Below are 19630 nucleotides of genomic sequence, written 5' to 3' on the forward strand. Positions count from 1 at the left end.
TTGCCATATTCATTAGCAAATCTGACTAGATATAAGAAGTTGAAGCAAGTGAGAAAAAAATCATATAATACTTCAGTTCAAAAAATTAAAGTACAGAGTGCTTCTAAATATCAAATGGTGGTCTAGCCAAGTCCAGAGTCACTACAAATCACTGTTCCTGCAACTTGGCATGGGAGAAGAGAAATAGAGAACCTCTAATTTCATTATGGACTTTAATTTAACCTTTTCAAGAGTCAACTGGTTGATGTAGGTCCAAAACACCCCAGTCAATGATTATTTAAACATTTTGTTCAAGGTGTGGAAAATATGCTACTCTATCAACCTGTTTATATTCTGGCTCAATGGGAATGATATTCCCATTTTGTATTATTCTGTTGAAATTGGATAGATCATTGCTATTTACAAGAATAGTCTGTGAATGACAGAAGAGATAGTTGATACTTGTTAACATCACAGAAGAATTGCAAGCCAACATTGATTGATAAGAGGGTTCAAAATGCATATTTTTAGTGTCAAAGAAGTGATTTGTTCTAAATAATACCATTCAGTGACATGAGTTCCAAACTTTGTTATTGGCCTTGCTAATCTATTTTAGAAAGGCAAGAAGAATAAAAGATTGGTTTGGTAAAAGCAGTAATCACCTTAGGGTCCAATGATGGAATAGTGCAGTGCTGGAATCTGAAGAGGCCAGTTCAATTTCAACCAGACACTGTCCCAATGTGCCAAAAACTCACTTCAATTGCAGTTATAATTGAAACAGACTTCATAATGTGCAAAGCGAAGTGTGTCTAGAATCTACTTTTTCAAAATGTTTTCAGATACAAAATATTTATCCTTAAATACCATTGTTCAATGACATTTAGAAGGAAATGCTCTAAAGATCTGAAAATCTGCATCGCTCAAACACAAAAAATGTATGGACACTTAATAGCCAGCTCTAAATCACCAGCCAATAAATGCACTGAATGTGTGTCAGTCGATCATTCAGTTCAGCAGACCTAGATCACTCTTCTTACATTATAGCAAACTAATTGACTTTTAATTTCTAGTGTACAGCTACCATGGTCTACATATGTACTTAAACGTGACACTGTTGCACCTGTCACTATGCTTGAATTATCTACCAGCCCATGCATAGAATGCATTTTCCAATATTTTGATTCCACATCTTTTCTTACAACTGCATAACTTCTTAACTGATGTACAATGTTGATTTATGTAACCAGCTCCACATCTTCGAACGCATGGCACTCTACCACATATTTAGTATGTATTCATGACTTAAAAACACTATAAATAAGTAGCTAATGTATAGTTCAATTTAGCCATTTCATTTGAGATAGTTATATTTTTGAAATGTGAAGGCTTCTTAGTGAAAGGTGTTAATGTTCCTTGCAAAGAAAGAAATAACATGGCCATGAACATGTGTGAAAGTATACACCACTTAAATTAAGATTTACCTAGGCTTGTGAATAAACAGCTGCCATGATACATTCAGCAGTGCCAAATCACTAATGGATTCCAATCAAAAGAATTATTAGGTGATGGCTAAAGGGTACCATTTCAGAAATAAGGAGGTTTGCTAATTACATACCTTGTTGTGAATGTAGAGTATCAAATTATGGATATGACATATAGGAAACCTACTTTTGTCATCTGAGACACTACATTCAGCTGGAACTGCTTGGTTTCATAATGAACTTTGACAACTTAATACCCCTAAAGAGAATTAGGTCAACAACTGTTGCAGCTGAATTGCTTTTTATTTCAAGTTCCTTTTAGCTATGTGCAAAATGAATGGTTAGGTTGTATCCTGGAAATAATCTACATCTGTCAATTTAAGGTAAACTAATAACTCAGTTAGAAAAGTCTGGCACAAATATTAATGATCTAACCTTCGTATAAAGGAAATAAACTAAAATATCTTATGTCTATAAAATTAAATATGACACTTCATTGCCTCACATTATATGTTTCCAGCAAGATGAAGACCAGTGTAAACCACATTAGGGACTTAAGAAATACCTATATTTTACTTGCAAAGGCCTAACTTAGATTAAGCTTTGTCTTTGAGCCTCACCAGAATTTAAAGAACTATGTTATTTTCCCACTAAATTTTAATATTTAACTTCATATGAAATCAATATTAATATCACTGTTTTGTTCATTATTTTGCATCCATAGCTTACTGATTATCAAGGCAATCTAAAAATAGAAAGGATGCTGAGTGCTATCAATAAAATGAAAATACAAAATAAACTGAAATACCAATATATACATTTTTCTTTAAATATGGAACCAAATCTCTCTGACAAGAAAACAAATTAACCGAAAATACTATTTTAGATTCAGTATTGAGGCATGAAATATACATCATTATTTGTTCATATCTGTGTGAATGACAATAATAAAATATGTGGTCATACAGGATATATGCAGAACTTATTTGCATCAGGCACATATTTTTCCTGAAATTATTGAATTCAACAACTTAACATTATTTGTACATGTCTGTGTGAATAACAAGAATAAAAAGTATTGCAGTGCAGGCTATTCACAAAATGTATTTTCATTGGCCACATATTTTTATGAACTTGATTAATTCAATTTGTATCTGTATCATAATTTGATTAAGGTTGACATGAAACGTAATCACTTTCCATAAGCGGATAACCACTGATTACATACATGCTAGTGATCTTTCAGGCAACAAATTAAACCTGCAACACTTTCATGGTTAAACCACATTCACACAGTTGAAAATTATTTTATGTAAAGCCATTACTACTTAACTTCATGAGCACCTCTAAAGATGCAACAACTGCATTGGGAGTTTGATTTTCTTTTTAAATTAGTGACATGCTCATGCACGCATACTACAGCTTTTATGTTAGTCTGTTGCTTTAATGCCTGGCCTAGCTGTAATTGTATCTCCAACTTATGTATTTGTATCAGAATGCCTCCATCTGAAGTATATTAATGGACATTGTTATTAGATTAGCAAGAATATTTTATAGAAAATATTCCAATGTATTGAGCCTCTGCTGTATATCTATATAAAATAACTGGAATTGATTTCAATTCAATTTTACTGGAAAATATTTCTGTTAAATTGTATGTCTATTTTGCGACAGCTGAAACCCGTTACAGTCTTTTTTTATTCCACAGTTGTCATTTGTTCACATTTGTTTTGGTAATGGAAATGTCTGTCACTTAAGTGCTTTCTTACTGATTGCTTATTGTTAAATACACATGTGCACCCCCTAGATGGTATCCCCAAAAACACCTAGATCTACTAAAAGCTTGTTTAAAAAACACTGCTTCTAAAGCACGTTCCTGGGTATAAGGAAACATACTTCTGAAAGGTACACAAATAAATAAATGAATGATAGATTATTTTGTTAATTAAAGGGGCATCTTGGGCAAAGTTATTGTACTGTTTCATTATATGAATCTAACTCTAGCGAAAACTGCTAAGAACCATACCGACAGCTGATGCTTCTAAATTGAAGATACAGCTATTTCAATGTATTTTTGAAATGGAACAAGTATAAAATGATTGAGTTTTTTCCTATCCCGGTCCTAATAGACTTAATACTTTAAGTCACCCAATTCAATTAAGTATATACCCGAGGAAACAACTTCTCAGACTGCTCCTGGTGATACATGATATGCTCACACTGAAAACATGGGCCTTTAACAATCCCATTCTTCACCTGGAATGTAAGTTACCATTACACATGGAGGATTTGGGCACCAGCAGACCACATAAGCTGTGATGTGGAGCTCAAGAAATGAAGTAGTCCTTTCTTGCGAGAAAACAGCAATACATTAAGGGCACTTGCTGTTCCTAAACTGTTCTGGATAAACTGTTCTGGATTAAATATTGATTAGGCAGGGAACAGCTGGAATACACAACCATGACAAGTGCAATTTTAATACCAGTCATGGTGTCCTTCTAGCACTGGCAGCATCAATTAACTGAGAGTTTTCAAACAAACTACACCACTAAATGAGAAATTTTTAAAAACATGTATCTTGTATATTCTACCGTATATGTGTTTCCTATTGCTTCAGAGGTTTTTGTAGCAATGCCTTATATTCATTAGCTATTTTAGTTTCTTTTACAGTAAGTCTCTCTCCAATGTTTTCTTACATAGTCACCAGTGGGATAGATACGAACAGAGAATATATACACAGAGAAAAACTTGTTCTTAACTGTTTGGTAATGCACATGAACCCCAAAAGCAGTGATGTGTCTATAGATGTTGCACCTGGGAAGAGAACCTTAAGTTGTAAGTGAATCTTTTATTCTTATCTTCCTCAATTATTCCAACAACTCAGAATTTTGAGGTTAACCCCTTCAAAATAGCGGTATGGGTTTGGAACATGCCTCTAATGCAATGGTGCAGTGATGGCACCTATTCTCAACTCAAATTCAGTTACAATAGATTACACTTATGTACATAATTGTTAGAAGCAATGGTATTTATTTTGGCCTAATGTTCCTTTTTGTGTTGCATTACATATGGAACTTCTGCAAAGCAATCGTTTGCCAGAAGAGTGTGAGTAGTCTTTGTCCTGTAGCGATGTCCTGGAAATAGGGACACGCCATAACATCCTTTACCATACTTTGTAATAATTAGATCTAAAATATAATTCTGTTGTTAACCTGATTAATACAATATTTGATATTAATGTGTTAAATGTGAAAGATTACCTTCTTAACTTGGCACAGCAAACCAAAACGCAGAGAAGTCTACATATTTATATTATAATTCAAGTGAAATTTATTACACAATAGTTTATACAATGAATAGAATGGATACATTGATTAATATAACATTAGTTTGATTTATACTCTTCAAGGGGCTATACTTCTCATATAGCTACAATGACTTTGTAAAGTCAAAGTTTCATCCATGTTCACAAACAATCCTTCTCATTAAGTCTAACAATATTATTGGCGACCAGGAATACCAACAAGAGTTAAATGTCAGTTCCATTCCCTATTGTATAAAATACAGGGAAGACCTCTGCAATGTTTTAAGGCGTTAAAGCAGTTCAGATTAATATCACAAAAATGCTTGTGTCCTGATCCCTGCATACTATTTCTTATGGTCACAACCATTCCAGAAATATTTTCACATATTTCGATATTCAAGGGTGTATTTGTCTACTAATTCTTTTTTATGTATTTATTACATCAATGAGGAAGCTTGCTACAATTGGCCCTATTTATTTAACCTCTTATTAAAATAACAATGTTCCTCACAAGAAACACAGGGATAAGATAGGAGGGCTATTCGGTCCAAGTCCACTTCTTAAAGCCTCTGCCGTTACAATGTGCCTCTCAATTGGACAACGTAATTCAGATCTACACGGATTAATCAGTAAGCAACCCAGGACTCTCAAGAGACAAGTCTTAAGAAAATAAGCCAGGGTAGTGGCCTTCATACGGAAACAATTGTCTTCTCAAGTTTAATGATGTTCTCATTTCTCATATTTGCTGTTCTCATCTAAACCTTGCAGCTGAATACACACAAACATTAATAGCAACCAAACAGCAAGAGGGATTACAAAAATAATCATTGTTATATTATTAATTTATCATGCTACAGACAGTTGCAATCAGGAGGAGACCTAGTAGGAAACAAAGACACATCAAGACAAGCTGAAGTCTGAGAAAAGCAATAAGACAGTGTCACTGACTGCGCATGCTACCATTCAGGCACAGACAGAAAAGAAGTAGACGTACTGTAGAAGCTGGCCATTACGTAGTTTTGGCAGCGATCACCAGTAAACTCATTTGGGCACCTGAGAGGAAAGACAAAAAAGGTAGAGAAAAACAGAGAAAAGAGAAGAGTTGAATAAATGCAAAGAAAGAGGTTCCTTCCAGTGTAAACGTTTTGCACTTGGCGAGTTCATGGCAGTGACTGGATCTTGACTCAGGATGTCAACATGGCTTAAAATGTCATCAAAAAGGAGATTCAGCAATGCTGCGGACTGCTTAAAGGCCAACAGTAGTACGTTTTTGAATTACATGTTTTCATTACTGTTAGTTTTCTGCATTATGGCCCAAGCACTAAATGCAGCACCCTACCCAATCTGCTTGATTGCACAACCTTGTGCATGATATATGTATATGCACCTACATGGAGACTCAATGGAAACATCAGAGGAAGGGCATTAGCACTACTTACTCGGATGACACTTTGAACTAAATCTACATTTTCACTTAATTTCGAAAAATAATTCTAAAAGGAATTAAACAACAAAGTCAATGAGCAAATAAAGTTATACTTTGAGATTAAGCCGTGTTAGGACCAGAGAAGTTAAACAGTCACATCTGAACCATGAAGACTCCAAGCAGCAGAGTTTTCGTTTGCTGCAAGTCAGGGGAAGAAAGGAAAGATCACATTATGTTGACATACTTTCTGTGGCTATGACTCTCAAGGGAACAGTCTCGAGACATCTTGCTCCAGCGAATCCTTGCTGGCACCTAAAGGGCAAAAATGCGATGAGCAATACAAGTCATAACTACTGAAGCAACAAGATTGTTACCTGCATTCCCTGAGAAAATAAAGTTTCTGCCCAACAGCCTTCAAAGAGATTGTCTTTTCATTTGAGAACATGTAGCTTCAATGTGCAAAATACAACATACAGGAACATTTGACAATTTAGTAGCATTCGAATATTGAAGTTAGTCTCTAAACCAATACAATTCACAGGGAATAACCATTTACAAATTGCTTCTTTTGAGAAATGCGGCACCACAGATACCCTCCTGTGAGCACATTTGATATATCAGTAAAAGGTAGTGCAAGTGAAAAGGCCTGTTGAGAGGGTGCTTGGTAAAGTGCTGCTAACTGAACTGGGGTGGGTTTGGGGGGGGTGCAGCAGATTATGCCCAGGATTTCGAGAATGAAAAGGGAGTGTTGTAAAATGCTGCTTATGAATCTAATTATCAATCTAACGGGTTCCAAACGCTCATATATATGCCCGGCAGTGGCGTAGCGTGGGGGGTGCAGGGGGGGCCGGCCGCACCGGGCGCAACATCTTGGAAGAGACTAAATCCACGGGTTAGGGGGCGCAAATTACTTGCCTTGCCCCGGGTTAGGGGGCGCAAATTACTTGCCTTGCCCCGGGTGCTGACAACCCACGCTACGCCACTGATGCCCGGTCCAATCGAAACAAGATTTTAGCACTGATATATGTCGAACATCGGACCTTACTGTTTCCTTAACAATCTCCTCAGTCTTCCTGAGAGACAGTTCTACTCCTCTTTACGGTATGCAGACCTTATCACTGTTCCTATTTTATGGAATAAAATACAGCCCTGGAAAGTCCAGGTTAGAACAAGATTTTGAGATATAACCCAAACAAGGGATTTTAGTAACTTAATTTAACTTTAGAAAGATTTGTATAGCGTCTAGATTCGGATGGGCTAAAGGGTTAGACACCCTGGGAATCCACAACCGGGCAAGAACTAGTTTTACTCTGTTGAGAAGGAAGCCCAGGACAAACTCTTCATGGCAAATGAAATGTGGAGTACTATGAGGCAACTGTAATAATAGTCTGCAAAATCCATTCTCTACAAATTGCAGACAGGATACATCTGTTTATCCCCAGACACCCGTCATGCATAGGCTGCTAAAGATATGTCATTGCTTTTATAGGCTGTTGTCATAAGTTTGATTGGCTTATTTATTGTGAGGAAAACCTTTCTCGTTTCTAGTAGATGGGTCCATCTATTGGTATAATCAAATGGTACCCTTAGACAGGGAAATGTAGGAAATGTCTCCACCAACTGGCCCTTAATATAAACGCTTTCAATTGTGATAGATTTTGAATACGTGGTTAAGAAGTATGTGTAAGGCCAGTTATTAGGTCTAAATCGTCCTTAAAGAAACATAACAGTCAATCAGTTAGCTTTGACTGTTAGTGGCCCTATACATAAGTACTTCACTATTTGCATAAGTAAAAACGGAATGGTTTTACGACTTACCCTCGGGGTGTTCCTCTCCTTACACCACTAGGGAACCTCCAAGATGTTCACACACAGAGTGAAGAGCAGTGGTGCCAGGACACACCCTTGATGGATATCTCCAAACAAACATTCACAATGGGCTCCATCCCAGACTAAGGCCACCTGGCTCCCATGCAAACATTTCATACAGATTTTAACACAATCAAGTCCCACGGTGTCTGTTATGTTTTTATTTTTAATCAATTAATTTGCTATGCAAAACATCATCTGTACAAAGAACTGTTTTTATTTTCTTGTGAATAACAATAACTTACAAAGTTTGCATGAATATCAGATTACCAAATTAAATTCCAAACTCGTTTCATTCAAGCACTGTAATACACTCGCCTATCATTGATGTGTGCATGTGAGCCATTAGATGAAGCATTATAAAAACGAATTCCAGTTTACCTCAACACAATTTCAACCTGCTTTTCACTTATTTACTGGGTTCCAAGCTAGAAACTTCTACAAACTCAATTCTGACGAATGTTTTGCTAGTATATCGCCTTATCCTATTCTCAACTTCAGAAGCCCCGCCCACCCCCAAAATGGTTTGCAGACCAAAGTCATATTCGATTTTTTTATATCTTTCGTATTCGTATTCTGCACGTATCTTGAAATCGATTTTAAATGTCACCAGAAAATAAGCCCATATCTACTCGGCCAGTAGTAATGCCTAGTTAGCCATATTTTCTGATTAAAGTCTACTATGAGAAGGCCATGGGACAAGAAGGAGCTAATGGGAACAACCATGGGAGCTGAGGCATGTAGGAAATTGGGTTCTTGGCTGGAGGGGGTTGTTAACCCTTCTCAAGCATCAACTGCAATCCTTGTCAAGTTGAACCACAAACATCACTAAATTAACCTGCGCTTAATCCTCAAGAAGCTTGGCACAAAAGCAGTCAGGATTAACTGTAAGTGCTGCATAAATACTTTACACATGGCCTCCAACAGTAATAAAGAAAAAACACAACACAAGAAAAACCCCACTCTAATTTAGAAAAATAGAATTGAGTTATTAATTTTAAAAGCGTTTAGTGAAGCTGGTGCTGTTAGAAATAGGGTCTCTGGTTGACAGTCAGTTTGCACCGGGTCCAAGGAGGGACCCTCACTCTAGTCAGGGCAATGGAGATACGCACTTGGATAACCCCTGCTTACCCCCTTGGTAGCTTGGCACAAGCAGTTAGGCTTATTTCAAAGGCAATGTGTAAAGTATTTGTACCAACACACACAGTAATAGTGAAAGCAGTAAGCAGGACTATACCACAAAGCCCAGTCTTTTCCTCTTTTAGGCAGAAGCAGCAACCGCAGGCCAACCCAGCAAAGCACAGTCACAGGCAAAGGGGCACTACTCCTCCTCCAGCTCTTCAGCTCTTCTCCTTGGCAGAGTTTCCCCTTGGTTCCAGAAGTAATCTAAAGTCTGGGGTATTGGGTCCATTACTTATACCCCTTTCTGCCTTTGAAGTAGGCAAACTTTAAAGGAAAGTCTCTGTTGCTCATACGATCCTGCCTTGTCCAGGTCTGGCCCCAAACACACAGCAGGGGATTGGAGACTGCATTGTGTGAGGGCAGAACAGCCCATTCAGAGGTAAGTGGCCACTCCTCCCTCCACTCTGGCCCAGATGGCTCATCAGGATATGCAGTCTACACCCCAGCTCCCTTTGTGTCACTGTCCAGAGTAGATTCACAAACAGCCTAACTGTCAGTCTGAACCAGACAGGGAACACACAAGCAGGCAGAGTCACAGAATAGTTTAAGCAAGAAAATGCTCACCTTCTAAAAAAAAAAGCAATTTCAAACTAAAAATCTAAAAACCACCTTCACTAAAGATGTATTTTTAAATTATGAGTTCAGAGACCCCAAATTCCAAATCTCTATCTGCTCTCAAAGGGAAACTGAACATTAAGGATATTTTAAGGCAGCCACCATGTTAACCTATGAGAGAGATAGACCTTGTAACAGTGAAAATATAATTTGGCAATATTTCACTGTTACAGCATGTAAAACACATCAGTACATGTCCCACCTTTAACATATACTGCACCCTGCCCATGGGGCACCCTAGGGCCTACCTTAGGGGTGCCTTACATGTATAATGAGGGAAGGTTTGGGCCTGGCAAGTGGGTACACTTGCCATGTCGAATAGGAAGTTTAAAACTGCACACACGGACAATGCAGTGGCAAGTCTGAACCATGCTTACAGGGTTACTAATGTGGGTGGCACAACCAGTGCTGCAGGCCCACTAGTAGAATTTGACTTACAGGCCCGGGGCACCTTTAGTGCACTTAGTAGGGAGTTACTGGTAAATAAAATATGCCAATCATGAAAAAGACAATTACACATACAATTTACACAGGAGCACTTGCACTTTAGCACTGATCAGCAGTGGTAAAGTGCCAAGAGTATCCAAAAAAACATAAACAGAGTCCAGCTAACAGTCAGAACATGGGGGAAGCAACGGCAAAAGACAGAAGAGACCACGTCAAGGATGCCAGGTCTAACAGGCGCCTAAAAGATCAAAGAGCCAACTGCAGGCATCTAGTCACACAAGACTGGGGCAAAGTTGAAAGTTATGGTGGACTACGATACAGCACGATTCAGATCCAGGCGGTAGACTGGGCCTGCTCTCGACTTAACCTTCGGCCTTAGAAGAAATAATGAAGAAAGATTTCTGAGAAGGGAAAGTTCAGCGGGGCAAGGCAATCAGTGGTGTCCGAGGAGGCAGCAGTGGGAACCGCTGGATGAAGCTTTCTATGTTCAGACTTTGTCACTTTTTTGGAAGCAGAAAATCTTCAACTCGATGAACCTGCTGGCTGTAGCCAACGAGGGCTCCGTGTGGCCGGATACCTTTTTTGCGACAAGTAGCTGAACAGGATTTGCTGTGGTGGAAAAGAGCTGAGCATGAGCTACTGCGAAGTCAGGACACCCGGTGATGCACATTGGGAAGATCCGGAAGCAGGAAGGTCCAGTCTACTGTAGGTTCTCAGAACACTTTGTGGTTGAAAGTTTTCTTACTCCCAAGTTTTGGCTGTTTAGGCACCTTTGGCACCACTTCCAAAGGCCCAGGGCTAGGTGGGTACCACTTGTATAGTAGGACTCCCTTTAGCAGGGGCCAAGTGCTGGGTTGGCGCTTTTTGTGTCCTTGTAGCTCAGCACAGAGGGAGGCCAACTGGCACTTGCAGTCACTCAGGTTGCACTGGGTTCAATCAGCAAGGCAGTTCTCAAGCAGAAGTGCATTTTTCTGAGGGTTCAAGGCAAGCTTCAAGCAGCAAGGCAGTCTTCAGAAGTAAAAGGCAAGCTTCAAGCAGCAAGGCAGTCTTCAGAAGTAAAAGGCAGGCCTCAAGCAGCAGGGCCGTCTTTATAAGTACAAAGCAGGCCTTCTGAGTGTTCTCCACAGGTCCAGGAGTAAACTGAAGAATGGGTCTGGGGTTTATATTTTTGTACCTGGTGCCAGCTTTGAAATGGAAAAAACTTATAAAATTTCCTCCCCACAGACGGTTCTGGAATTTCCTTCCTCTCCAACCATATTTCAAGAGGTCTAGGACAAAAGGCTGGTTTGAAGTTTTTGTGAGTGTGCTGAGACAGCTAGTTTGAAATGTAAGTGGGACAGGGAAGACAGCCGCCCCTTCCGACCTGGCAGGATAGCCCAGTCGGCCAACATCTAGTCCCCTTTGTTTCTCTGTGTGGAAGGAATACACAAAGGCCAACTGCCACTCTAATTACAGTCATGTCCCAATACAAAGGCTAAAGGCACCAAACGGTTAGGGCAAGAAAATGCCTACTTTATAAAAGTGCCATTTTCAGAATTGTGACTCAAAATCCGACTGTACCTATAAAGAGGATTTTAAATTACAATTCATTTGAGAGCAAACATCACTTTTCTACCAGTTACCCATCAAACATTAACACATAAGCATGTCCATGTGCCGTATTTCTATTTCACTACTATAGTGGTTATTATCCATTTACTGTAGGCAACATTCAGGATACGCCTCAATAGCAAGCCAAGTATCAGGAGTCCTACTCCACCTCTGATGAAAGTCAAAAGTATTCCAGTGCCAGAAGCATTATGTAGCAGAACAAGTTCTCCTAGGACCTTCTAGCCCTGTGATCAGTGTTACCCACTCCTGCAAGGATGGTGGGACCCATGTCTAAGCAGGCAGTAGCCCCGGCTGTTGAGTAGCACTTGTGGCTCTGCAGGGGCAGCGGCTGGCCATCCACAGTATTGCCTATGGAGAGGCGGTAAGTTCCTCTGATCCTTCTCACAGGTGAGGGGTATATTGCTCCTGTTCCGATCCTCACTCACTGGTCTGGCCCGCATGGGTCACCACAGAGGCCTCTTCTCATGAGGTTAGCTTGAACTCGGTTATGCTATGCTCCTTTTCATTCTGGTGGCACAACCTAGCATACTGGACCACAGACTTCACTCCGTGCATAGGCTGCATCCAGATTGACACACCAGTAATCTTCTGCCTTGTCATTCCTACATAATGCAACTGTCACAGGAGAAGCGACTCCCAATCTTGTAGCCCCACAACACAGACCATGGGAGTGACCATGAGGTTTGCATCAGGATGTCAGCCACAGTGATATAAAAAGGTTACCCCTAGAGCCCTCAGCCCTATTCTTTACCACCGTCTTCCTCAACTTCCTGGGCCATAGCTGTGACATTCACTATGTAGTCTTTCCGGAGGTACGGCTTATGCCTGTTCACATGGAACACCCTCTTGGGTTCCCTTGTGGCACCTGTGTCCACCAAAAAGATTACCTCAGATACTTTCTGAACTACCTTGTATGGCACACACCATTTGTCCTTCAAAGCCTTGGGAGAAATAGGCTTTAACACAAACACCTTCTGATCTTCCTGAAACCAACTCAGTGTAGCTTTCTGGTCATACCACTCCATCATTGGCGCTTGGCTAGCCAGTAGTTTTTACTTTGCTAGACTCATGTATTGCACCATCAACGTCCTGAGGCTGATCATACAGTCTACCACATCCTTCTGTGGAGACTATGAGATTTCGTCATTGACTAAGGTGAGTGGAACCCACACTGGTTGTCCATAGAGGAGCCCAAAGGGACTGAACTCTATCCTCTATTGCAGAATCTCTCAGTAGGCAAACAGTAGGCATGGAAGGAGAAGATGCCTCTTCATCCTGAGGTTATCTGGCAGAGTTTCCATCATGCTCTTCAGTGCCTTGCTAAACCCTTACACCAAATCATTGGTTTGTATGGTGGTATGCCATGAAGAAGTGGTATGTAACACCAGCTTAGTCCTACATCTCTCTCTTGTAAGAGGAAATGAAATCACCATTCCCAGAAATTTAACCCTAGAAAATTTACCCAGGAAAGAGGTACAGCCTCAGCGCACTTGGTAGAATGATCCACTACAACCAAGATATATTTGTTGACTGATAGTGTGGGCAGACAAATGGACCAACTATGTCTATTCCTGCCTGCTTAAATGGAACAACTACAACTGGAAGAGGCACTAATGGTGCATTTGTTCTCTCTCCTGACTTACCACTCATCTGGCAAGCAGTACAGGTTCTACAGAACCTTTCTGTGTCTCCGCACATCCGAGGCCAGTAGAACAGAGGGTCCAACCTTTCTTGGATTTTCTAATGCCCAAACATCATGCCATGGGCAAATCGTGGGCCATTGACAACAGGAAATTCCTCTGCCCTAATGGAACCACTAGCCTCCTGCTAGTTCCTGGTTCAGGCTTCATCAGTTCCCTATATGGTAGGGCACCCTCCCAGTCAACATTGTATTTCTCAACCAACCCTTTGCTAACCTGTTACAGGGCTTACGTCTGAAGTCCCAAAAACACAGGGCACTCTTCCTGTGCCTTGCAGAAATCTACCCATATGGCCCCCCAGCAGCTAACAAACTGCAGCTCTTGAAGTGACCCAGACTCAAACACCTGACCCACTTCACAAGCCTCATTCTTCTCTCCCTTTATAGCAAACGCGATGACCTCCACGACCATTGCCTTCCGAAAGTCTGCCCTTTCCTGCAAACTAGCTTGTGCTAGTCTCTGCAAATCAGGAATGATCCCAGTCTCACTCTGGGACTGACATGCAGCCTGTGCTCTGGTCAACACAGTTGACTTGGTCCAAGCCATAAAGGCTTCTGGTCCTGACACCAAGCCAAGGGCAATCAAGTCATTGACCAAGAGACATCGAGCACCTTGCTTTTCCCTTACCCCAACATCAGTCATGGCTGCCTTGACATTGATGCCAATCTCAACCTTGGCAAGAGGTTACTACATGCCCCCTCCACTGGCTGCCAAACCTATTTCCTTGGTACCTGGTAGAATCTCTTCAGACTTAAGATATCTCCTCTCATCCACAGTGCAGAAGGTTCCACTATCTCTCAATAATACTGACTTCCTGCACAGACCCTAGAGTGTTATGATGAATGTGCTTCAGAGCATCTGGGTTCCTCTCCTAGATCTTCATAGCTACTAGGCTGAGCAATCAGTCATTTGTAAAGAGCAGCACTATCACCCCCAAGGGTATCTGGGCATTGAGGATGTAGTGCCTCAGATGAAGACCCATGATTTGAGCCTTCTTCTGAAAACAGCCGAGGAGGGAGCTGTCTAGAGGTGGAGGGGCAGGTTGTTCCAGAACTTGGCTTCCATGTAGAAGTAGGAGCAGCCCCCCAGCATGTGCGATGGATGCAGGGGGATGTGAGGTTGAGCGTAGCAGAGCACAGCTGTATTGCCAGGACATGGAAGCTTAGTCAGTGATTGATGTAGGCTGGCCCTTGACTATGTAGAGCTTTGTACGCCAGTATGAGGATTTTGAACAGGTATCTCTTCTGGATTGAGACCCAGGGGAGGTCCCCGAGGTGGGGGGTGATGCTGGTTCGTTTGGGGAAGTTCAGGATAAGTCTGGCCACGGTGTTCTGTAAGGTCTAGAGTGTTTTGAGAAGCTTGGTGAAAATTCCTGTGTACAGAGCATTGCTGTAGTGGAGGCAGCTGGTGACCAGTGTGTGCATGATGGTTTTTCTTGTGTCGGTCGGGATCCAACTGAAGATTTGGCGAAGCAATTGGAGTATGTAGAAGCAGGAAGAGGTGACTGAGTTTACTTGCTGTTTCAGGAACAGTTGGCCATCTAGGATGATGTCAAGGTCTCATGAGTGGTCATATGGAGTGGGTGCTGGTCCAAGTTCTGCTGGCCACCAGCTATGGTCCCATACGAAGGTGTTCTTCCTGAAGATCAGGACTTTCGTTTTGTCGGTGTTAAGTTTGAGGCAGTTGACTTTCATCCATGTTGCTACGCTGGTCATGGTGTTGCGGAAGTGGGTTTTGGCGTTCTGAGAGTACTCTGTAAGCGATAGGATCGGTTGGGTGTCGTCACCATAGGAGACTATGTTGAGTCCATGGGATCTGGAGATGTCAGTGAGGGGTGTCATAGATGTTAAAAAGGGTGGGGCTGAGAGCGGATCCTTGGGGGTACGCCATAGTTGAGGGGCTTGGGTGCCGAGGTAAAGGGAGGAAAGCGGATGCTCTAAGTGCAGTCTGAGAGAAAAGAGGCGATCCACTTGAGGGTTTTTTGTTGAATATCTATGTTGCGGAGTCTCTTGTGGAGCCTGTGGTGAAAGACTGCATGGAACGCTGCAGACAGATCCAGTAGGATTAGAGCTGCCGTTTCCCCTTGGTGAAGGAGGGCCCTGATGATGTTGTTAGCAGCAATCACAGCAGTCTCTGTGCTGTGGTTGGCACGGAATCCTGATAGTGAGGAGTTGAGAAGGTGGTTTTGTTCTAGGTGTTTTGGAAGCTGTTGGTTGATGGCTTTTTCAAGTACTTTGGGAGGGTAAGGGAGCAGGGGACTCAGTCTACAATTTTTGAGGTCGCTGGGATTAGTGAAGGTTTTTTTGAAGAAGGGTCTAACCTATGGGGGGCTTCCATCCGGCTGGGAAGGTTTCCATGAGATGGAGGATGCTGGTTAGTTCTGTGTTGGTTTTGCGGTTGAAGATAGATGGTGGCAGGGGTTGGTGGGTGCTCGAGTGGATGAACACCATGAAGGTGAGTGGCCAGATGGTCAATGCGTGACTGGTAATCGCTGTTTGAGGAAGTCGTCCAGGCTGGAAGTGGCGAGTTGGGGCACAAAGTTAGTGTAGATGGAGGTGATCTTACTGTGAAGTAGTCTGAGGGGGTGTTGCAGAGTTCCTGGGATGGGTGGATAGTGGCTTCAGCGGCTGTTGTGTTGGAAAATTCTTTCATGTGGTTTCAGGCGGGAGGTGAAAGCTGCTCTCCTAGCTGTCTTGATGCGACAGTGGTAGTTGTTGAGGGCTGCCTTGTGAGCAGCTCTGTTGGAGGGGCCTTTTATCCTGCGCCATTGTTTCTCGAGTAAGTGGCAGTTGCGTTTGGCCCGAGCTTTAGAGTGTACCAACTTGCTTGCTTGGAGGTGTTGTCGATTTTTGCTGGTTTCAGCGGGGCGACTCTGTTGATGCATCTTGTGGTTCAGGTGGTGAAGTTCTGAAACGGCCTGGTTGAGGTCTGACGTGGGCTCAGGTTGCGAGGTGCCTACAGCCTGTGTCCATAGGTCCTCGGTTACATTTCCACAGCTTCAGTGGGGAATGCTATGGTGCTTGGAGATGGTATGCTTAGCGTCAGAGATGGTGAAGTGGACAATGTCGTGGTCAGTCCAGGTGAGGTCCGTGACGTGGGTAAAGTTGATTCTATTGCTGGAAGTGAAGATTGCATCCAGTGTGTGCCCGGCTTTCTGCATGGACTTAGTGACCAGTTGGGAGAGGCCGATGTTGCTGAGGTTCTCCAGGAGGGAGGTGGAGGTGGTGTTATTGGGGTCACTAAGGTGGAAATTGAGATCGCCAAGTAGGATGTAGTGAAGGGAGTCGATGATGAGCAGGGGCGATGAGGTTGGCAATGGCGTCACAGAAGGCAGGACGTGGTCCTGCGGGTCTGTACACTAGGATGCCTCGCATCGGGGCGCTGGCATCAGTATGGAGTCAGAAGTTGAGGTGATCCATGAAGGCTGTTTGGTCGTCGTTGGTAATGGTGCATTGCATGGATTCCTTGAATATGATCACGATGCCACCGCCGTGTTTGTTGGTGCGGTCTCCGTGTATCATCTTGCACCTGGCAGGGGTGGCCATGGCGATGTCAGGGTTTGAGGAGGGGTTAAGTCACGTTTTGGTGATGTCCAGCTCGTAGGTGGTGATGCTGCCCCAGATTCCCATGGCATGTTTGGATAGGGAGTGGGCGTTGAGCAGGATGCACTGGAGAGGTTTAGGGTTGGTCATGATCCTCTGCTACAATGCAGGGCGGGAGTCGGTGTGTGCCCGCGGGCCCACGTCGCAGAAGAAGCTGCAGTGTGGGCAGCTAAAAGGTCCTTTGGTAGATCATGGGGAGATTGTGAAGCAGCTGTTGTTGTGGGGTCTGGTGTTCAGGGCCTGAAGCTCCTTGGAGGTGGAAGAAGGGAGGACCAGGGGTCCTGGCGCTAGGCATGGTCCAGACACTGATGGGCAGAGATGGGCTTGCCTTTGGCACGCCAGCGGCCTGCATTTAATGTCCTGGGAGGTGGGAGCCAGGACAGAAGAAATGTCATCAGAGGATGTGCTGCCATGAGTGTGTGCTACAACGAATGCAGGTGGAGCTGGTGGGGAGGAGGGGTGGAGGGGGGAGCTGTCACCGGCCAACAGAGGTCAGGTACAGCTCACTCAGACAGTACAGAGGCCTGCATTTAATGTCCTGGAAGGTGGGAGGGGCCTGGTTGGGAGGGTGACAGCGAAGGAAGCAGGAAAACAGTATCAGAGGACCTGCTGCTAAGAGTGTGCTACCTGGAATGCGGGCAGAGCTTTGACCGGCGCAGGGAGCTGTGAGGTACAGCTCACTCAGACAGAACAGTGACCTGCATTTAATGTCCTTGGAGGAGCATGGGTGGGAGGTGGGAGGGGCGGAGGCAGAAAAATGGCATCAGAGGACACACTGCCAGGAGTGCACGCTACCAGGAATGTAGGCGGAGCTGGCAGGAAGGCTGTGGAGCAGCTGGGGTGCTCTGACCGGCCCAAAGAGATCACATACAGCTCATTCGGACTGCACAGTGGCATGCATTTAATGTCCTGGGAGGTGGGAGGAACCTGGGTGGGAGGCGGGAGGGCAGAAGCGGCCGAGGTAGGAAAATGGCATCAGAGGACGTGCTGTCAGGAGTGCACGCTACCAGAAATGCCAGCTGAGCTGGCAGGAAGGCTGTGGGGCAGCTGGGGAGCTGTACCCGGCCCAAGGAGGTCAGGTACACCTCACTCAGACTGCGCAGCAGCCTGCATTTAATGCCTTGGGAGGTGGAAGGGGCCTGGGTCGGAGGTGGGAGGGCAAGAGCGTTGGAGGCGGGAAAATAGCATCAGAGGGCACTCTACTAGGAAGGCGGGCGGAGCTGGTGTGAAGGCTGTGGAGTGGCTGGGGAGGTGTGACCAGCCCAAGGAGGTCAGGTAAAGCTCACTCAGACTGCGCAGCGACCTACATTTAATGTCCTGGAAGGTGGGAGAGGCCTGGGTAGGAGGCCAGAGGCCGAGAGCAGCGAAGGTGGGAAAATGGCATACGAGAACGCACCACCAGGTTGTGCAACCAGGAATGTGGGCGAAGCTGGTGGTAACGCTGGAGAGCTGCGACCAGCCCAAGACAGTCAGGTACAGCTCACTCAGACTGTGCAGCGGCTTGCATTTAATGTCCTGAGAGGTGGGAGGGGCCTGGGTGGAAGGCAGGAGGGCGAGAGTGGTGGAGATAGGAAAATGGCATCACAGGACGTGCTGCCAGGAGTGCACCCTAGAAGGAATGCAGGCAGAGCTGGCGGGAAGGCTGTGGGGCAGCAGGGGAGCTGTGACCGGCCCAAGGAGATCAAGTAGAACTCACTCAGACCACGCAGCAGTCTGCATTTAATGTCCTGGACTGTGGGCGGGGCCTGGGTGGCACAACTGGGCCCTCACAGGTTCTTTCACCCAGGTGCTGCTGGGTCAGCATATTTCTCCTGACAATCCCTCTTTAAGTGTCCCACCTAATGGTACTTATAACAAGCCAACACCTTGGACTTGATGTCCTCCTTTTCCTTGACGCAACTTCCCGGACACACCTTTCCTATTCCCGATTCACCTGAACCCTCCTTGACATCCAAGGGGATTACCTTGGCCCTTACTCTTCAGTTCTGAACCAGCCTGTGAAGAGTTCCTCTCCCCCTTTGGTTTAGAACTGTACTGTTCTAGCCCTTCGTGAACCCTGCTGGCTCACTTGTCAGCCAACACCGTAGGCTTCTCTGGGTCCCTGTCAGATTAGATAAGTATTGCCTAAGTGGTGTAGAGCACTCCTCCTTCAGTCACCCTGTCACCATCAACTAGTTGAGGGACTGAACGCCCTTGGCCTCCATCCCACTCACCCATCACTCCGATCTCACACTACTTCCTGAATCTAAGTCTCAAACGGAGCACCATCCGCTGTCTTGCAGTTCTGAAACCTCTGACGGTACCGAGCTGGCTTCAGCCCAAACCTTCTAATCAAAGCCTCCTTCCTTCGCTTGTGGACCATTTGGTCTGCCACAGGCTTCCCTCCAAATAACAGCTGTCTCTTACAAATGCAT

At 43.9% G+C, this 19630-nt stretch overlaps 1 protein-coding gene across 4 annotated transcripts in view; it reads right to left on the minus strand.

The window, feature by feature from the left end:
- The window catches only part of NRG1 (neuregulin 1), a 1391739-nt gene that overhangs the window by 268459 nt on the left and 1103650 nt on the right, over nucleotides 1-19630 (minus strand). For 3 of the 4 annotated variants that reach the window (XM_069236759.1, XM_069236756.1, XM_069236750.1), the window contains one exon: nucleotides 5759-5817. In XM_069236759.1, coding sequence (XP_069092860.1) covers nucleotides 5759-5817 — 59 coding nt within the window. Of the gene's footprint in view, nucleotides 1-5758; nucleotides 5818-6434; nucleotides 6503-19630 lie in introns of all 4 variants that reach the window. The other variant, XM_069236752.1, reaches the window with a different exon arrangement.

This window comes from Pleurodeles waltl, chromosome 1_2 (assembly GCF_031143425.1).
Source record: "Pleurodeles waltl isolate 20211129_DDA chromosome 1_2, aPleWal1.hap1.20221129, whole genome shotgun sequence".
Lineage (NCBI taxonomy): Eukaryota > Metazoa > Chordata > Amphibia > Caudata > Salamandridae > Pleurodeles > Pleurodeles waltl.